Source organism: Pavona decussata, unplaced genomic scaffold (genome assembly GCF_977016875.1).
Source record: "Pavona decussata unplaced genomic scaffold, jaPavDecu1.1 SCAFFOLD_93, whole genome shotgun sequence".
NCBI lineage: Eukaryota > Metazoa > Cnidaria > Anthozoa > Scleractinia > Agariciidae > Pavona > Pavona decussata.
In genome coordinates this window covers 2,972,501-2,992,109 of record NW_028145510.1, presented here as the reverse complement: position 1 = coordinate 2,992,109, position 19,609 = coordinate 2,972,501, and the positions used below count along the sequence as shown (strand labels likewise).

General features: G+C 42.6%; 2 protein-coding genes and 2 pseudogenes across 3 annotated transcripts in view; 2 read left to right on the top strand and 2 right to left on the bottom strand.

Moving 5' to 3' along the window:
* Positions 1-19,609, bottom strand: part of LOC146473630 (uncharacterized) — a 48,365-nt gene that overhangs the window by 17,563 nt on the left and 11,193 nt on the right. For both annotated transcript variants that reach the window (XM_085118329.1, XM_085118330.1), the window contains 3 exons: positions 7,944-8,174; positions 6,605-6,853; positions 833-2,421 (listed from right to left, as the gene is read on the bottom strand). In XM_085118329.1, coding sequence (XP_084974455.1) covers positions 833-2,421; positions 6,605-6,853; positions 7,944-8,174 — 2,069 coding nt within the window. The remainder of the gene's footprint in view (positions 1-832; positions 2,422-6,604; positions 6,854-7,943; positions 8,175-19,609) is intronic.
* Positions 8,614-15,824, bottom strand: LOC146473632 (uncharacterized). The gene is made up of 2 exons (XM_085118331.1): positions 15,402-15,824; positions 8,614-9,736 (listed from the first exon to the last, which is right to left on the bottom strand). The coding sequence occupies exons 1-2, from the start codon at positions 15,680-15,682 to the stop codon at positions 8,758-8,760; spliced, it is 1,260 nt and encodes a 419-aa protein (XP_084974457.1). The 5' UTR covers positions 15,683-15,824; the 3' UTR covers positions 8,614-8,757.
* LOC146473633 (uncharacterized) lies at positions 9,734-10,970 on the top strand (annotated as a pseudogene).
* On the top strand, positions 16,045-17,451 carry LOC146473631 (uncharacterized; annotated as a pseudogene).

The window sequence follows — 19,609 nt, the reverse complement described above, 5'->3', positions numbered from 1 at the left end:
TCATGTAACAAGGAATCTATTCATAATAAAGTAGTTCTGTCATTCCATTGCCCTCAGTTTGGTGCTTCGTTCGTTTTGTCTAAATGTACGGGCGAAAACGTATAGCCACAGGTAGCCAAAGCTCTACAATTTGTGTTGGCCTTTGTAACGTAAACACCAGCGTCACGTAATTTGAGCATCAAGGTGACCATTGTGTAAAACGAAATTAAAATGGTTTGTATGGTATGGGGAAAATTATCGTATTTGTAGGCACAATTCGGAACGATTTTTCGACAAAAATTTCTCACATGAATTCTATTGTAGTTCCTTTTGTGACCTGTGTGGTCTCTGTCTCGATTTGAGGCGATTTCATGGAGTTTCAGTTCCAACGGCTTCTCTCTATATATGCCTTTCCAAGGTAGGGTAGTCCGCCAGAGGAAGCGACCGGATCCACTGACAGAATACAGCCATAAATTCGTTCTGGAGGCTCCGAGAGCTTCGGAATTCCACGTGGACCACAGCAGACCGTAACAGAACACACCCGTTGTAGGCCCCGGAGGGCCATTAATATGGAGAGGGTATTATTTCTCAAGAATTTCCACAAACTTTTCCGTCTAAAACCATTGAAAGAGGCTCGATTCAAATGTCTCGTTCCCCGACAAGCCATTATTGTTGGTTGTTATCCTTAAGAACGAATGTGCTGTTTTCCGTCAGCGGATCCGGTTGGTCGTTTAGGTTGCGATAAGAATTCCGCCCAGTGCAAAATTAAATTAAAGGAACGGAAGCGGGCCTGGACCTTCATATAACGTCTTTTGTCCTTTATGTGTTAGTGTTATTGTAACCTTTAAATTACCTCCTCTTTAGTGAGGTCACCAACTTTCACTATGATGCGAATGCCAGGTATATTTGTTGTGCGGTTGGTCTTGTCAATGTCGATAAACGCCGCCTTTTCTTGAAGAATCTCTTTGACAAGGATTACACATTCATTTCTGTCCTCTATTGACTTTAGAAGTTCAGGATCTTCTCCCTGTAGAATGAATTTCTTCATACTTCGCTTGTTAATGGGCACCTTGGTTTGTTGGACCACTTTCAGAAGATCGTCAAGTTTTGGTTTGCATTTCTTTAGTCCTTCAGCCGTGCCGGAAACTTGAATCCCTTCGTATGTAGGGGTGATTTTCATGTCAACAAAGTAAGTGGCAAGGTCTTTTTTGATACGTTCAAGCTTTGATCCCCATCTTTGCACCATGAAACGTGTGGTACCCTCATCCATAAGGAAGCTGTCCTGTAAAATGGTGTTCGCTTCAAGAAAGTGCTTAACCTGTTCAAAAGATTCCTTTACATCCTCGGTGATTCCACTCACACAAACAGTATTAAAAAGGAGTTCCGCTGAAATTCCAACTTTAAATTTGGAGGTTTGTTTTGATTGGAAATCGTTCCAACTAGGACTTCTGAGCACAACGGCACTTTCTCTTGTCAAACGGAATTTCTCTTCCCGAGTTGTGTTCTTCAATATCGAGATGGCTTCCTTTATGCTTTCAGGACCAACGCCGACTACTTGGACCTCGTTGGGGTTTTCGGTTTGGTTGTAAACGAATATCGCCTGGATATTGCTTTGTTTCAGAAGACCTTGCATAAAATCGGAAACTTGAGGTCGTTTTAGAACATTGACAATTTTTGTTGTGAGCACAAGGGTCTGTTCCATCGTCTTCGAAGTAAAACCCAACACCTCAGGCATGACTTTATGAAGAAGAATTCTTGGACCTTTTAAGCACAACTTTTTACCATTATCTTCAAATGAGATCCTCAAATGCTGATTCTCTTTTTGAAGCCTCTCACAAATACCAGACATTTGCAACAAAATCAGACGTGATTTAGGGATGTCAGCTTCACACACTTCTACTATTGACTTCATGAGCTCTGCGTCTTCTGTAATTTCATGAATTAACTCGTGCAATCTTTGTTTTTCTTTCTCAAGGTACTTTTTGCCACCAATAATCAGAGCTTGTCGCTTGTTATCGTCGAATGAGAGCAGAACATTACAAGGGCCTAGAATGGAACTCTGCTTTTTCCACCGCTGTACAACCTCCTCGTATATTTCAGAGGCAATGGGAATTGAAATTTTGACAAAGTTTCCCACGAAACGTCTCAAACTTCCTATTCTTTCTTGCCAGGAGTTGTAAGAATCGTTTTTCTTTTCAGAAGAGGAAACAGTAAGGATGGATGTATCAATCTGATCCAAGGTAAGTTCCATTTTATTCTCGTCCAATAACGATTGAAGCTCATGTTCATGATTCCGTTGAATAAAAGTGAATACTTCAGAATCGCATTCTATGTCCGATTTCTTTCTTGCTGTATTCTCAAAAAAAGGGTAAAAGGGCTTTACTTCTAGTGCTGTCCCTCCAAGGACGTGGGTCTTCGGATGATTAATAACACTGTTAACGCCTAAGAAAGAGCATGTAAACAATCTATTATAAGTCAGACAGTTGAAGGGATCTGATATGTTGAAAGTCTCAATTACAATAAAACCTGCTTAAATTTTACCAGGTTTTATTTTCTAAAACCACTGCGAAACAATACAATATATAACTATAATACTTTGTCTTCGAAAAAATCTTTCTTTTTTTGCTGAAATTGTCCTCCGATGGTCACGGTTGTCCTCGAGCCTTCACTTTGATTCGGCAGTAGCAACCTAATTCTAATTAAAATATTTCGATTACTGCTACAAAGTTCTAGGTATCTTGAACATAAAGCCCTATCACATCACCCTAGCTAGATCCTAACGTTAAAGGCCCATTTTCACCTAAAAGGCATTGCGCGCCGAGCTGAATTTCGCAAAGTCGAAAATTCAGAAAATTACCAGCGGGCACTAAATAGCGAAAAAACATCCATATTCATCGAGCTCATTTGCTGGAATATCACTATTTTTCGTGTCATTAAGCTTTGTATAATATTCTCTCGCTTTATTTATGTGGATATTTTTAAGAACAGTCTTCGTGTGGAAAGGAAAATCGGAAAATCGTCGGTCGCCTCTAAGTAACATCTGGCCGTTGACAATGTAGTTGTACAGTTGTTATTCCGAAGGAATATATTCGTCTCAGAGACTCTTCGCATAGCTTTTATTCTAAAACGAAGAAGCGGGAGGATTTGTTGTCCCCATGCATGCATCTGTGGTAGCGATGTTCCTGATTTCTACGGATGTCTGACCTTAACATTAACGTTTTATAAGCTCCATTCGATTTTATTCTCCCGATTCATGTAAACAGCGTTGCGAAGAGAGGTAACAAACATTGAGTCCAGCACTGTTAATTTCTTTCGATGTCAACTTCAAAAATAATCGAAAGGACCCTTTAAGATTACTGTTTATCTTATATAACAATAGGATCAAAATCTTCGGACAAAAATTATTTAATGTTGAGGGATGCCGGCTGTAACTGTTCGACCGTTCCGCCGCGGACGTTCGTTCGCCGAGAATTTTACACAAAGGAAGAGTCAATTTTTCTTATAGATGCAGAGATTAAAATAAATCGGAGCGACTGAAACGAAATCAACCAGTATGATTTGCCTGGTCCGATTTATTTTGAATACGCCAGGACTTTCATCCAAGCGGGAATATTCTGGTAAACCAATCAGATCGCAAGATTAAACAAAAGAAGCGCTTGTAAACGATAACAAACAGCCGAAAAGCCGAATGGGTGAAAGTGGGCCTCAATGGACCACGTTTCATCAGTCGTAAAGTGCCTGTCCAACCTTATTACGCTATTAAGAAATGAACGTAGCTCTAAGAAGTAACCCCTAAACGACCTCAGCTCCTCGTTAATCACTGGTAGCTACCAGTTTGAAAGATTTTGCTTTGAATGGAACCCAACCAAAATATGTAGTTCAGCGCTGGAAGTGCTTGGATTTAGCCGGCTCGATGGCCTTAAAGGTCAGTCAGTCTGGCATCGCTGATTAGATGTTTGCTTTAAAGTGTCTATAACCCTTACACAGTCTTAATGAATTTCGAAAATTTATGCATGTCTGAAACGCTTTGTGAGGAAATAAATCGTATTCCACATTTCGCCCCAAATAGGCCGTTTTCCGCCAAATTGAATACAAAAAAATAGCAGTTGAGAGACTGGGAACTAACAAGCTTGTGACGTCGACCCGGTATCTCCGCCACAGAGCATTTGCTCATTTTGTCACTACATTGTCTGTACTGAACTTGGAATGTGCCAGGAAGGTATGTGGTATGTGGTAGGTGATCGTGCTACCTTGTCAAATATGTAGAAGGTTATAGTTCTACACGCTATGCTGTTCGCTAATGATGAAGCAAGATGAGGTAGATCGATTTCATGAAACAAAAGCGAGCTAAATGAAAGTTGACCAGGAAACTCGTCAATATCCTCCAAGCACTTCACGAACGACGACTTCATGCATCGATCTTGATTTATTGATGAAGTAAATAACAAGCTAATCATACCAAGACTGAAACGAGATGATATCGGTATAAATTTGGGAGTAAGGCTTTCCAAGAACAACGGATCATTCTTTTTGAAAAAAGCTTCAATCTTGAATTTGTCTGTGAAGAACGAGGTTAAGAGTCAATCGAACATGTTGGTCGATTGACATGTTCGAAATACTGCTTCAAAAGTCGGCTTTTCTTTCCTGGACATCGAAATGTTTTGAAAAATAACAGACGCAACGGCTTTCCAAACGTTGTGCGGTTTTACTTCTCTTACTACCAGACCAAAAAAAAAATGATAAAAATGATAAAAATATCAACTGAAAAAATGCAATACTAAGAGCTGTTTCCTCAGCGGTCTGAATGTTGTCGCGAAGTAAAATTTTTGACGTGGTGGTTTTGTTGACAAAAGGAAAGCCTCTAGTTCATAAAAATGTTCTCTCTTATTTACACTTCTCTCAGCCCCAGCAAAAAAAAAAAAGAATAATTTAGAAAATTGCTCGCTCCCGCGACACAAACCTCAGAGCGGAGCGAAGCGAGGCGCGATGAAAAAACGAAGCTGTAACTCCTGGCGTCAGTATCTAAACCGACTTAAGTCCTCACTGAATTTCACGCATTGCTTAGCTCTCGAAGAAATCTACAATGCTAAAGAAAATATCAAAAGAAAAAGAATAGCAATGATCAGGGACGCAACATCTTGCCACAAAAACAAACGGCCGGGCCCGGCAATACAAAAACTGTAAGATGTAATTACACAGTTCAAATCCTAACAAAGATAAAAATAATAGTGGTCGCTTTCGGAGGTTAAGGATTATCTCACGGTTCCGTGAGATCCTAACTAGAAGCTGTACTTTCACCGGACTGCGAACTGAAACAGGCCAAACCTAAATAAAATGAATGGCATAAGAACTGGACAGTCACTAAACAGAAACAACAAGAGGTGAAATAAACAGGCGCTAAACGCAGGACTCAAAATCCAAAAATGCAAACATGCTACATTTAAGCACATGGCTTTGTTCAATGATTATCATACAAATCCTTCAAATCGTCATGCCCAACCGCTGTAAACATACAAGAAGCTAAATTGTTCAAAAGACTGACATAGAAGCGCTAAACATACGAGTAGGAGTTGTGTAGGCCTTCCACTCCTATTTTAACTGATTTTACGTGCTTAATCGTCTCGTCAATCACGTAGCCGGGGTTGTAGTTAAATTCTGAGTTGTAGCTTTGCTCGGATTTGGATGTCAGTGTTCGGATTTTAAGCTAAAAAGTCGTCCAAAAACCCAAACAGCTGGCGTAGAGTTCACTCCGACACACTGCTGTTTTTTTTGTGTGCTTGTTATTGAGATACCGGGTCGACGTCACAACTCACTGGTGCCAGTCCTCTAATAGCGCAGTTTTAACTTCGGAAATTGTGATTTCGATCGCGTTTTAAAAACCGAGAATAACTTCAAATCTCATTATTTTGTTTGTTTTGGTTTACTTTCTACGTCTACTTTTGAGAATGAAAGGAATTGGGTAAGGGTTATACATTAGGCACTTTAATATGCGTCTGGAGAGGAAGTGCTCGGCAACAACATGCCGACCAACGAGTTATAAAGCCGGGTGCCAAGGAAATAAAACGTCAGGGGATGGAATTCCTGAAAACCAGAAAGATGTCACAAAATGCCTTGGCTTGAAAATTATCTCAGACGATATTTCACGTGCATACTGCCCAGGAATTTGACCCTTTTCCGTGCCAGTTGAGGTGGCGAATTTAAACTGTAACTGCATGAGTGGGTTGGGTGAACTTGAACCTTAAATGTCAAGTTGACATTTTTCTTTTTGCTTGGTGGAATACACGATGTTTGTGATCCATGCACGAGTTCAAGAGGGGAAATGTCGCTTTTGTGAGCGATTAGCTCACCAGAAAGTGTCTCAAAAACTCCTTACAGTGTTTTCGTATGTGTATAAAGGAAATTTGTAAATTTAAAATTTAAAATTTAAAATGAACCAGTTTCCAACAATCCAAAATAGTGTAAAACAATTTAATCTTGAAATTAGGTGCTAGGGTATACGTAGGGCAATCCAGTTGTCAAAAGTTCAAATGCTCGGGGGGTGGGAGGGGGATGCTTGTTGACGGGATGTTAAAGTTTCGAATTGATTCCCGTACGGAAAAAATTGAAAGTAAAACACAAATCTTACTTGTGGGATCCTCAAAGTAAACCAAAACTTCGTCTTTTCCAATTCTTTCCACAGTACTGACATCACCCCCACCACTTCTCTTCTCATTTTCAAAATACAGCTGAATTATAGTAGTTAACTGCAGTGTTTCTTCATACATCAATCCCTTCACGTAGATACAATTGCAGAATGGAACGCGTTCCAGCTGAAGCGTACTACCGCTCAGACCTTTTGTATCTTTGTCGACTTTATCAAAAAGATCCTTGAAGTCTGAAAGGAAAAACAGAAAGAGACAAAAACAAAGCAAACACGCTTGGCGTTTTGAAACGCAAGACCTCCCATTGGAGGGGAGAGGAAGTATTATATCAACTTACTAAACTAGGTGAACGATGTCAAAATTCATTATACCGAATTAAATGGTGTACCACTGAACCTCAAGAAGATCTTAAGGTGGAGGGGGGGGGGGGGGGTGGAATGCTAGGTTGTTTTTTCATTTAAGAAGAAATACCTACTGCGAGTTTAGATTTAACATCCGACCATAGTTCCTCGAATATTTTGTAACGTCTTCCAAGGATGACTGTTATGTTAAAGTAAGTAAGTAAGTAAGTGAACTTTATTTAGACAGGGTGGCCCAATCAGCTACGGGGCTGTTATCCTGAGGGGCCCTGTATACACCTAAAATAATTATTCTTATGGTATGAGAAAGTAATCCAAGTAATTTCGCAAGTTATCTTCGATGGTGGTCTGCTGGAGTCCTTGGACGTGAAGTCTCAATGAGTCTCTCTTTTCCATGCACCATTATCTTTAAGGGGGATGTGTCACATGGATTTTTCACGTCTTTCAATAATGGTGTACCAATATTTTCACTTCAGTTTACTTTTCTAAAACGCCGAAAGAAAGAAATCAACTGAATTCTTCAAAGGAACAATCCAGGATCTGCTTTAGCAAACGTTTGAACGAAAATGCGAAAACTTGAAAATTAAAAAAGGTAGACTGACTATTTTGAAGTTCGAATCCATTCCAACCCAGTCCATGTGTGTCCAGAGAAACTAATCAGCAGTTTTGGTACACTGGGGTGGTAATTTGCAATTCAAGTGGAAAATTATTCCGAGGTCTCTGGTTATATAAACGTTTGGCGGCAAACGTTTTGGTGCCTTTAGATGTAATGTTCATCATTTCTATTGAATACGAAATAACCTTCACTAGAGAGGACCTTGTCAAAAACACTGAAATTAATCAGCTTTGCACTACGCGGTAACTGAGTAGACAAGAAAGAATTTCAAAATGGTGAAATACTGCACACGATGAATTGGCGAATCATGTCATGAAATGTATAGTTCTTTTAATTAAAATTGTATACCTGGTTCGGTATCAAAAGTTACCAGGGCGTTGTTGTTGTAGCCAAAACGAACCTCTTTCACCTCTACACGACAAAATTTCTCCAAGTAATTTCGCAAGTTATCTTCGATGGTGGTCTGCTGGAGTCCTTGGACGTGAAGTCTCAATGGGTCTTTCTTCTTGATAGGCTGTCTTACTACTGTGATAGGCTTTCCATCATAGGAATGAGGACCCTCCAGGAGTCGCTTTAAATCTGTTGACAATTAAATAAAACGTGTGATTGATCAGTTTCGAAGCAGTTCTTGAATGTACCACTGTTTCTGCCTCACAGAATTAAACAAAATTCTTTACAATTTGGAAATTCACTGACACCCAGGCACAATATATATATATATATATATATATATATATATATATATATATATATATATATATATATATATATATATATATATAACGCTCACATTCACAGAAATATTAGCATAAAGGTCCTAAACATTTGCAAAGTTAATTAGACTGACTGAAAAGATGAGCCATTTTTCGTTTTCGAATGCTTTTACTTTATAGATAAATTACAAATCAACAAGTTTTTCGAAATTGATTTACCTATAAAAGTTAACGTTAAAAGAAAACGACGTTTCGACCGTCCGACGGTCATTTTCAAGTTCAAAATGAGAAGTAAAATTTGTGCTTATATACAATTGTGAAAAAACTAATGAGATACTGACTTAAAAAGCTCTAAGATATTCACATCTAAACAATATAAAAAATAATAGCGTGAATGATAAATACAAAGGAACGCTAAAAACGATAAAAGGTATTTAAAAGTGAAATAATTAAACAAATAACTTCGCGCGGATCGAGTCGCACTGTTTGTTCAGTTTCGCCTTTAGGTCGCGAATAAACAACATCTCGAAGATCAAGCAGTCGAGTTTGCTCGGACACTTTCTCAGGATTCTGAAGTTGCTTTTAATGGTCTCTGGATCCTGTCCATGCTCGTCCTTTACATGATTGCCAATTGCTGATCGTTTGTGTTCCTCCACACGTTGATGTAAGTGTCGACTCGTGAAGCCAACATGGTCTGCATCGCACAGACCACATTTGAAATAATAAACAACGTTTTGTTGATTCAAAATGGGAGGTTTATGTTCCTTTGGTTTGATTTTGCTCTTAATCTTCTGATTTGTGTAGACAGGATGGACATCAGCATCGATCTTTCGGCTGAGATCATTAAGTTGGTGTCTTACCGCGTTCACCGATTTCTGGTCTTTGAAAGGTAGGACGATTCTGACGAGAGCTCGTTCGTCGGATACCCGTTGTTCAGGACATGCATTCTCAGTAACTTTCGTTTCAATAAAATGTGGGATGGTGTTCTCTACGACGGTTTCAGGATAATGCAAGCGAGAAAAAATCCCTTTAAGACGTTCACATTCCTGATGGAAAAAATGCCAATTCGAAGAGAGTTTGAACGCCCGATTTAACATTGTTTTCAGCAGAGAATGTTTGTATTTCATGTCAACACGGCTTTGATAGTGCAGTAAAAGCCCAGTATCGGTTGGTTTCCTGTGGACCTTCGTGTCTAGTCGGGGGCCATTTCTGATAATCACCATTCCAAGAAAGGGAAGTTTGCCGTTGTCTTCGAGTTCCATTGTGAAACTGACTGAGGGGTGGATTTCATTCAGTGTCGACAAGAATTCAGAGGCAGATGAAACATCGGGCATTTTGCTTAGGGTGTCATCGACATAGCGTTTATAGAAAGCGGGCATCTTGTTTTGGCTTGTCAATTGTTCTTCGATGTTGCACATAACGCCATTACTCGCATAGTTTTATTGTTGTGCATAGTTCACGCTTTAGTTCACACCATAGTTCGCATATCTCTATTGTTACCTTGGTTACCTGTTCGCTTCGCGAGTGTGTTAGTTTTGCATTTTGATTCTCTGTTGAATAAACGTGGACGCTCGTTCGAAGTTTCTGCCCTAATCATTGGCGTGGTGGCAGCGTTTCGGTTCAACGGACCCACAAAAGACGTCAAAGTGTTCTTTTCGCTCCTTCGATCGATTGTGTCTGAATTTCGTGAGTTTAACTCTTCAAGATGACTTCCCATAGAGCGCCGAAACAGTGGTCGCTAACCTCGAACGAAACAATTACTTCAATTGAGGCTTGGGAGAACAACCTAAAGTATATTTTGTCCCTCGATCCTAATTTTGCAGATTTTCTTACCGATGGTTCGTCCTGGGGTAAGAAAACGAATGCTTCGCCTCTTCGCGGTTTCTCGAATGATCCTGAATCTGTTCCTGCGGCCCGAAGAAGAACTGCAGCTCAGAAGGTGACCCATCTGGAAATGATGCTTGGCCAAATAGCGAACTATTCTCCAATTTTTTCTAGGAATTCCATCGTTAAGAACTCAACTTCTATAAACGGCGTTTGGCAAGCGATCCGACAGCATTATGGCCTTCAGTCCACTGGTTCACGGTTCTTAGATCTCGCGTATATTTCTCAGAAACCTGAGCAACGTCCAGAGGATTTGTTCCAAAGCTTGATGGCCTTCGTTGAGGATAATCTTCTCACAACTTCTAGCGGTATTACTCATCACGGTTAGGCTCCTGTGGCCGACGAGGAACTTTCGCCTTCTCTAGAAAAGTTTATCGTGTTAACTTGGCTTCGTTTGCTACATCCAAACCTACCTCGGCTTGTCAAACAGCGCTATGGTACTGAGTTACGTTGCAGAACTCTCGCTTCCGTGAAACCGGAAATTTCCCAAGCACTTGATTCACTTCTCAACGAGCTTCACACCAGCGATGAATCTAAAATCCTCCGCTCTGCTTCTCAAACGGAACATCGCGCATCGTTTGCTTTTACCCGTCGCAGAGGCCCTCCCAAACCGCGACCATTGAAGGTGTGCCCTCTGTGCCAACAGGCTGGACGCCCCGATTTTCACTCTCACTTCTTGAGTAATTGCAAGTTCTTGCCTGAGTCTGACCGCCTTTTCATGTCTAGAATTTGACAAGTGGCTGGCCTTGACGTCGATATAAACAGTTGTGATTGTTATCAGAATTCCAACCCAGTGGAGTCTCCAGTTCCCCTAGCTAGACACACCCGTGATGCAGAATTGTGGCCCTGGTGTCCTTCCTACAATGGAGTCAACTGTTTCCCGACGTGTTAATATATCCCAGTCTCCGTTTCTTCACGCCTTTTTTCGTCACCATCCTTTACGTTTAACTATTGATACTGGCGCTGAAACGAACATGATGAGGGCTTCTCTAGCCAAACACATCGGTGCAAAGGTCACTAAAAGCACCCAGACCGCCCTACAAGCTGATGGTCGTACTCCGTTGTCCGTGGTTGGTGAGACCCGTCTCCAGCTGGTTCGCCGTGGCAGATCCCTTATGCTAGAGGCCCTCGTTGTAGAGGACTTAGACGTGGATATACTAGCTGGGACTCCCTTCATGACTTCAAATGACATAGCTGTTCGCCCTGCCAAACATGAGATCATTATTGCTGGGTGTGATGTAGCATCTTATGATTCTTCTCAGATCTCTCAAGCCCATCACACTGTTAGAGCCTGTCACCTTCTACGTGCCCCTTGCGCCAACACTACTGTCTGGCCCGGTGAGTTTCTTGAAGTCGACGCCCCTTCTGAGTTTCTTAAAGATTCTCCACTCGCCATCGAGCCTCGTACTGACTCAGTCTCATCTAATCACCGTAAACCTACACACGCATGGCCACAACCCGTCATCGTCCAAGCTGTCGGGGGTAAACTGAGACTTCTCAATGACACTGATGAGCCCTTACTGATTCGTAAGAACGATCAATTCTGCCAAGCGCGCCTAACCGTTCCTGATCCTGCTTCAGATCCTTCTCCGGTCGAAACTTACCCGGCACCGAGTATGCTAACGGCACCTCTCCTTACGCCTGCCGAGTCAGTGTCAGTAGATCCTGATGGTTTATTGTCCTCCTCTCAGAAAGCTTCTTTTAACTCTCTTCTGAAGGAATTTCAAATTGTCTTCGATCCTCGCATCCCTGGTTATAAAGGAACAGCTGGTCCCATCGAAGGAATTGTGAACATGGGCCCTGTAGAGTCTCCCCAGCGCAAAGGCCGCGTTCCACAGTACTCGCGAGATCAACTTGATCTGCTCCAGAGCAAGTTCGATGAACTAGAGGCTCAAGGTGTCTTCCGCCGCCCCGAAGACCTGAAGGTTGTTGTCGAGTACCTCAACCCTTCTTTCCTGGTGAAAAAGAAAAATGGTGGCTTTCGCCTGGTCACAGCCTTTACCGATGTAGGCCGTTACAGCAAACTTCAACCTTCGCTAATGCCGGACGTAGATTCCACCCTTCTAAAGATTGCCCGCTGGAAGTACATCGTGGTCTCCGATCTATCCAAGGCTTTTTATCAAATTCCTCTTTCAAAAGATTCAATGAAGTATTGCGGCGTAGTTACCCCTTTTAAAGGGGTCCGCGTCTACACACGTTGTGCCATGGGTATCCCTGGTTCCGAGACAGCCTTAGAAGAGTTGATGTGCCGTGTCCTTGGCGACCTCCTACAAGAAGGGTGCGTTGCTAAGATAGCCGACGACCTTTACTGCGGCGGGGATACTCCTCAAGAGCTCCTCATGAACTGGCGGAAGGTCCTTTCCGCTTTAGACCGCTGTAATCTGCGCCTTTCCCCCGAAAAGACCGTCGTTTGTCCTGCCTCCACCACCATTCTCGGTTGGATATGGTGTCAAGGCTCTATCCGTGCTTCACCTCATCGTGTAGCTGCTCTAGCGTCGTGTGAGCCTCCCAAGAATGTTCGCGGTCTCCGCTCCTTTGTTGGTTCCTATAAAATGCTTGGACGAGTCTTGAGTGGCTGCGCTAAGTACCTCGCTCCTCTTGAGTCTCTTGCGGCTGGCCGCCAATCTCAGGACACAGTGACCTGGTCTGATGAGCTTCTTGTATGTTTCCGCTCTTGCCAAGAGGTGCTTACTTCCAACAAATCCATCACCCTGCCAAAGCCTGAGGATCAGCTATGGATCGTAACCGACGGTTCCGTCAAGATGAGTGGACTTGGCGGCACCCTCTATGTTCTTCGCAACCAGAAACTGCATCTCGCCGGCTTCTTCAGTGCTAAGTTCAAAAAACATCAAGCCTCCTGGTTGCCCTGTAAAATAGAGGCTCTGTCTATTGCTGCCGCTGTCAAGCATTTTGCTCCTTACATAATCCAAGCCAAGCCGAAGTCTTATGTCCTGACTGACAGCAAGCCTTGTGTACAAGCCTTCGATAAGTTATGCCGGGGTCAGTTTTCTTCCAGCCCTCGTGTGACGTCTTTCTTATCAGCAGTTAGTCGTTACCAAGTCTCACTGCTCCACTTAGCTGGCTCTGCGAACCTCCCTTCTGATCTCGCCAGTCGACACGCCCCTGCCTGTGATGTCCCCCGTTGCCAGATTTGTTCATTCGTGTCAGAAGCTGAGGACTTGGCTGTTCGCCCTATTTCTGTTCAAGACGTACTGTCCGGACAGGCCTCTCTGCCCTTTACAAGTCGTGCCGCCTGGCTTCAAACTCAATTAGAGTGTCCGGATCTCAGACGAGTTCACTCTCATCTTAAGCAAGGTACTCGTCCCTCAAAGAAATTGACAAACATCAAGGACGTCAAGCGTTACCTGAACTCAGTCTCCATTTTTCGTGACGGTCTCCTTGTTGTTAGACGAGATAAACCTTTTTCTCCGCCAAGAGAGTGTATAGTCATCCCTCGCTCTGTCATAGATGGCTTTCTCACCGCCTTACATGTGAAACTGGACCATCCTTCGCGCCACCAGATGAAGCTGGTTACTCAGCGTTACTTCTTCGCGTTGGAACTTGACAAAGCCCTGGACCGGTGCTCCCAGTGTTGCCACCTGTGCTCTTCCCTGAAAAAGGTTCCCTCCAGCCTCGTTGAGCAGTCTACCTCTGATCCTCCTGACGGTGTTGGTATATCCTTCGCCGCGGACATCATAAAGCGCTACCGTCAGTTGATACTTGTCGTCCGCGAGACTACAACCTCCTTCACAGCCACCTGTTTATTGGATGATGAGCGGCGCGAATCAATTCGTAACGGTCTTCTCCGCTTATGCCTTGAGCTGCGTCCCCTGGCTGGTCCCCCTTCCGTCGTAGGAGTAGATCCCGCTCCTGGCTTTTCCGCATTGTCAACCGATGAAACTCTTCGGCAAGATGGTCTTGCGTTAGAGGTCGGGCGTATCAAGAACCCTAATAAGAACCCTGTGGCTGAAAAGTGCATTGCCGAACTTGGGGACGAACTTCTACGTATTTGTCCAGGGGGTGGCCCAATCTCCCCCCTTTCCTTGGCTGTGGCGACCGCTAATCTCAATACCCGTATCCGCAACAGAGGATTGTCTGCCCGAGAGATGTGGCTTCAGCGCGACCAGTTCACTAACTGGCAGATTCCTGTATCGGATCTCCAGCTTCTCAGAGAGCAGCACTCCTCACGCCTCAGAAACCACCCAGTTAGCGAGAGATCCAAGGCTCCTGGGCGCAGTCCTCCCACTTCACTGTCTGTTGAAGTAGGCGATCTCGTTTACATTACCTCTGACGGCTCCAAGAATCGTGCTCGTGACCGATATCTCGTGGTTTCTGTTGAGGGCCTGTGGTGTAATGTGCGGAAGTTTACCGGTTCTCAGTTGCGTTCTACCTCTTATCGCGTCAAACGGTCTGAGTGTTATCGCGTTCCTGAGCACGTTGACCCCTCGTTCAACCTCTCCCGTCGTTACAACGCCGGTCCCTATTGTGAAGATGTCGCCGTGGAACATCGTAGTGATGAATGCTTTAATGAGGAGACCAATCCTGTTCCTGTACCTCCGCCCCCTCCTAGCCCGTTTGTCCCTGTGGTTCCTGTCGAGCTCGCTACACCTCCAGATGCTCAAGCAGCTGACACTTGTTCAGATTCCGAGCTTTCTCCAGCTCCGGAGGGAAACGCTCCCCACTTCGATACGGCTGGTCCTCTTGCAGATCGAAGAGACTCTCTTACTCCACCCCTGTCAGACGATTTTAGTGTTCCAGTCTCCGAACTAACCTCCTCCTCTGCTAGTACCGGTCCACGCAGGTCCAGCCGTTCAACTCGCCGCCCCGCTTATCTTAGTGACTATGTAACTTAGTTGTGAAATGCGTAATTAACTTTCGTTTTTGTTTGTCTCCTTAAGCTGTGCTACTTCGCCAGTGCGCTGAGAATTTTACCCATTGCACGACTGTCATTTTTCCTGTAGTTTAGCTTCGCTTTGCTTTGTTGTTCCTTTTTTTTCTTCATTTGTAAGCGAGAGGAAGAAGAAGTCACGCCATTACTCGCATAGTTTTATTGTTGTGCATAGTTCACGCTTTAGTTCACACCATAGTTCGTATATCTCTATTGTTACCTTGGTTACCTGTTCGCTTCGCGAGTGTGTTAGTTTTGCATTTTGATTCTCTGTTGAATAAACGTGGACGCTCGTTCGAAGTTTCTGCCCTAATCATTGGCGTAAATGCATTTGCCATGAGTGGCCCAAGTGGAGAGCCCATAGCAACTCCGTCCACTTGTTCGTACAGATTTCCTTCAAATTGAAAAAGCTGATTCTTTGTAGCAACCTCTAACAACTCTATAAGGTTGGTTTTTGTGATGTTTAGGTCGTATTGCTTGTTGAACCAATCGTCTTTAAAAGCTTTCTCCGCTAGGATTTCAATTGTTTCATCCACTGGCACGTTTGTGAAAAGAGATGAAACATCGTATGACACTAAAATATCGTGTTCGTCGATTTTCATCCCATGTAGATCATCAGCAAACGAGAAGATGTCATTAACGGTGTGGTCATTGACGGACAAAGGTTTTAACTTTTGATCCAGCCACTTAGCAAGTTTATGGTTGTAGGTTCCTGTCGCTGACAGGATTGGACGCACCGCTAGTTTCTTCTTATGGGTCTTCGGTAATCCATACAGGTGTGCGAGCCCAGAGCCCTTTTGGATCAGTGAGTCGGCAACGGGTTTGGGTAGAATTCTTTTCACGCAATTCTACCCAAACCCGTTGCTATAAACTTGCTAAGTGGCTGGATCAAAAGTTAAAACCTTTGTCCGTCAATGACCACACTGTTAATGACATCTTCTCGTTTGCTGATGATCTACATGGGATGAAAATCGACGAACACGCTATTTTAGTGTCATACGATGTTTCATCTCTTTTCACAAACGTGCCAGTGGATGAAACAATTGAAATCCTAGCGGAGAAAGCTTTTAAAGACGATTGGTTCAACAAGCAATACGACCTTAACATCACAAGAACCAACCTTATAGAGTTGTTAGAGGTTGCTACAAAGAATCAGCTTTTTCAATTTGAAGGAAATCTGTACGAACAAGTGGACGGAGTTGCTATGGGCTCTCCACTTAGGCCACTCATGGCAAATGCATTTATGTGCAACATCGAAGAACAATTGACAAGCCAAAACAAGATGCCCGCTTTCTATAAACGCTATGTCGATGACACCCTAAGCAAAATGCCCGATGTTTCATCTGCCTCTGAATTCTTGTCGACACTGAATGAAATCCACCCCTCAGTCAGTTTCACAATGGAACACGAAGACAACGGCAAACTTCCCTTTCTTGGAATGGTGATTATCAGAAATGGCCCCCGACTAGACACGAAGGTCCACAGGAAACCAACCGATACTGGACTTTTACTGCACTACCAAAGCCGTGTTGACATGAAATACAAACATTCTCTGCTGAAAACAATGTTAAACCGGGCGTTCAAACTCTCTTCGAATTGGCATTTTTTTCCATTAGGAATGTGAACGTCTTAAAGGGATTTTTTCTCGCTTGCATTATCCTAAAACCGTCGTAGAGAACACCATCCCACATTTTATTGAAACGAAAGTTACTGAGAATGCATGTCCTGAACAACGGGTATCCGACGAACGAGCTCTCGTCAGAATCGTCCTACCTTTCAAAGACCAGAAATCGGCGAACGCGGTAAGACACCAACTTAATGATCTCAGCCGAAAGATCCATGCTGATGTCCATCCTGTCTACAAAAATCAGAAGATTAAGAGCAAAATCAAACCAAAGGAACATAAACCTCCCATTGTGAATCAACAAAACGTTGTTTATTATTTCAAATGTGGTCTGTGCGATGCAGACCATGTTGGCTTCACGAGTCGACACTTACATCAACGTGTGGAGGAACACAAACGATCAGCAATTGGCAATCATGTAAAGGACGAGCATGGACAGGATCCAGAGACCATTAAAAGCAACTTCAGAATCCTGAGAAAGTGTCCGAGCAAACTCGACTGCTTGATCTTCGAGGTGTTGTTTATTCACGACCTAAAGGCGAAACTGAACAAACAATGCGACTCGATCCGCGCGAAGTTATTTGTTTAATTATTTCACTTTTAAATACCTTTTATCGTTTTTAGCGTTCCTTTGTATTTATCATTCACGCTATTATTTTTTATATTGTTTAGATGTGAATATCTTAGAGCTTTTTAAGTCAGTATCTCATTAGTTTTTTCACAATTGTATATAAGCACAAATTTTACTTCTCATTTTGAACTTGAAAATGACCGTCGGACGGTCGAAACGTCGTTCTCGTTTAACGTTAACTTTTATAGTTAGATAAATTACATTCGAAGTTAAGCCGCAGACTGCAGTTTTTTATCAATGCAATCTATTTTAAGGAAGACCTTTCTGTTTTTCTTGTCCCTTTGGGAAAACGGGGATGGAGGGGGGTTTTAATAAACGTTTTATACGGAGATGCTCCGCCCCGAAGTCCAACCCTTACCCTTTTGTACACCAAAGGAAACCTTTTGGTATACCTTCCACAGAAACGGTACGTCTTCCACCCACATAGCGGGAACAAAGCATCTCTTTTCGGTGTGTACTGTCTACTTCAGATATTTGGAAAGCTTTGAAATACCTAAATGACTCAAATACTTTAAGGCTTGGTTATTTGTCCTTCAAAGACCCCCAGCAAAGATTTTAAGGAACCTCTATTCTCTGTCGAGAAAAGAATTTACACTATAGAGGAAATTCATTCCATAAACTGCCTGACTTTCTTGACCCAACGGAAGTCTTCCTAAGTGTCACGTGACATTCCTTGGTTGATGACGTCACATAACTTGTTTTTGAAAATGGGGAACGTTGATACTCCAAAATTTTGAGAACGTTTGCCATGAAAATGTTTAGTATAACTGTGCCAACCTGATTCCGCCTTTTAAGGTGGCTTACTACAGTTTTTCCGAGACTTAGTAGCGCGCGCTATGATAGCCTGCCACACGTCAGTATTTGTCGCGCGTGCAAAAATGACGCAAGTAACCTCAAGAAGTAACAAAAACCACTTCAGCACTTGAAAGACGTCAAATCTCTTTGGTATAAGTAACGATAGTTTCAAAACTCCGTTCAAACTGGTAATCAAGCCTAGGGCCAAAAAAATAGGGCAAAAAAGTTTGATAAACATTCGGTAAAAGAGCTCTAATTTACGGTACCTTTCTCGCACGCGATACATGGTGTTACATGAGCGCGCGCTTAAATAAAGGGCATGCGCAATTCAATTCTCGTCCGAGGTTGTAAAAACCTGTCTTTGATCGAGGATTGCTCGAAAACTTAGCGTACAACTTATGATGAAATTTTCACGGTTGATTTGTTCGGGTGAGTCACGTTTGGAGCCAACATTTTTGAAGAATCTGTAAGACAGATTTTGAGCTATTTTTGATTTCACATTCTCTTAGTTTGCACAAAAACTGTCTTACAGATTTTTATTTTACTTTGCATGAATGTTAAATCAGACCCAATTTCTTATTCCTGAAATTTTCAGGTAGGGTCATACGGGTAGAATTTGAGAAAAACGTGACTTAACCTACTAGTGCCCAGTCTCTCATTGGATACTCGGTCGCTCATTTTGGCTATTTGTTGACGTTTAATTGTTCAAATTTCACAAAGAATCGTAAAAGACTTAAGCAAACAGTAAATAGTGAAGGGAAAAACAGCTTGGAACCTTTTTTAAAAGAGTTAAAAGTTTTGCCGTTATACTCCATTAAAACTGTAGTAAGCCACCTTAAGGCGGTACTCGTTATTTATCTTTTAAGATATTTGGACATTTATCATGTCACGTGACCCATTTTCCTTAATTGACCGTTACTCTTAAGATGTGGACATCATTAAAAGGCGGGATGATAAAGCCCTTAGAAGGGCTCATCTAGTAAGCGAAAAACAAGATTCATATAATGTAGCTTTTTGTTCCCCATTTTTGAATAAAGATTTAAACCGTTATAAGTCGTTTTCAGGTCACGTGACTAGAATCTGATACAGCAAATTTTGGAAAATTAATAAGGACACCGATAATAAACTGTTTGCCACTTTTCACAGAGAGCGGACAAATGCTTCTACTCCAAATAAAAAGGTGCATAACAATTAGGCTGGTCAAGCCTTAATACACTTGAGGACAATTTTGCCTACCCTTTTCTACACTTCAGCTCGTGTAATCTCTACCCTTTCATTTGCCTCCCGACTGAAAAGGATACCCCTTTCGGGCAGAGCCTCCCGGTATAGTCGATTATAGGGAGTAACCCCCCCCCCCCCCCCCTTCCTCGTTCGAGCCGCACGAACGGGACAAGGTCGTGGTATACATTAGAAAAATATAGAAGCAGAAAATGGTAAACATTCAGACCACAACCTAATTAAGATGTTTTAAAATTAACA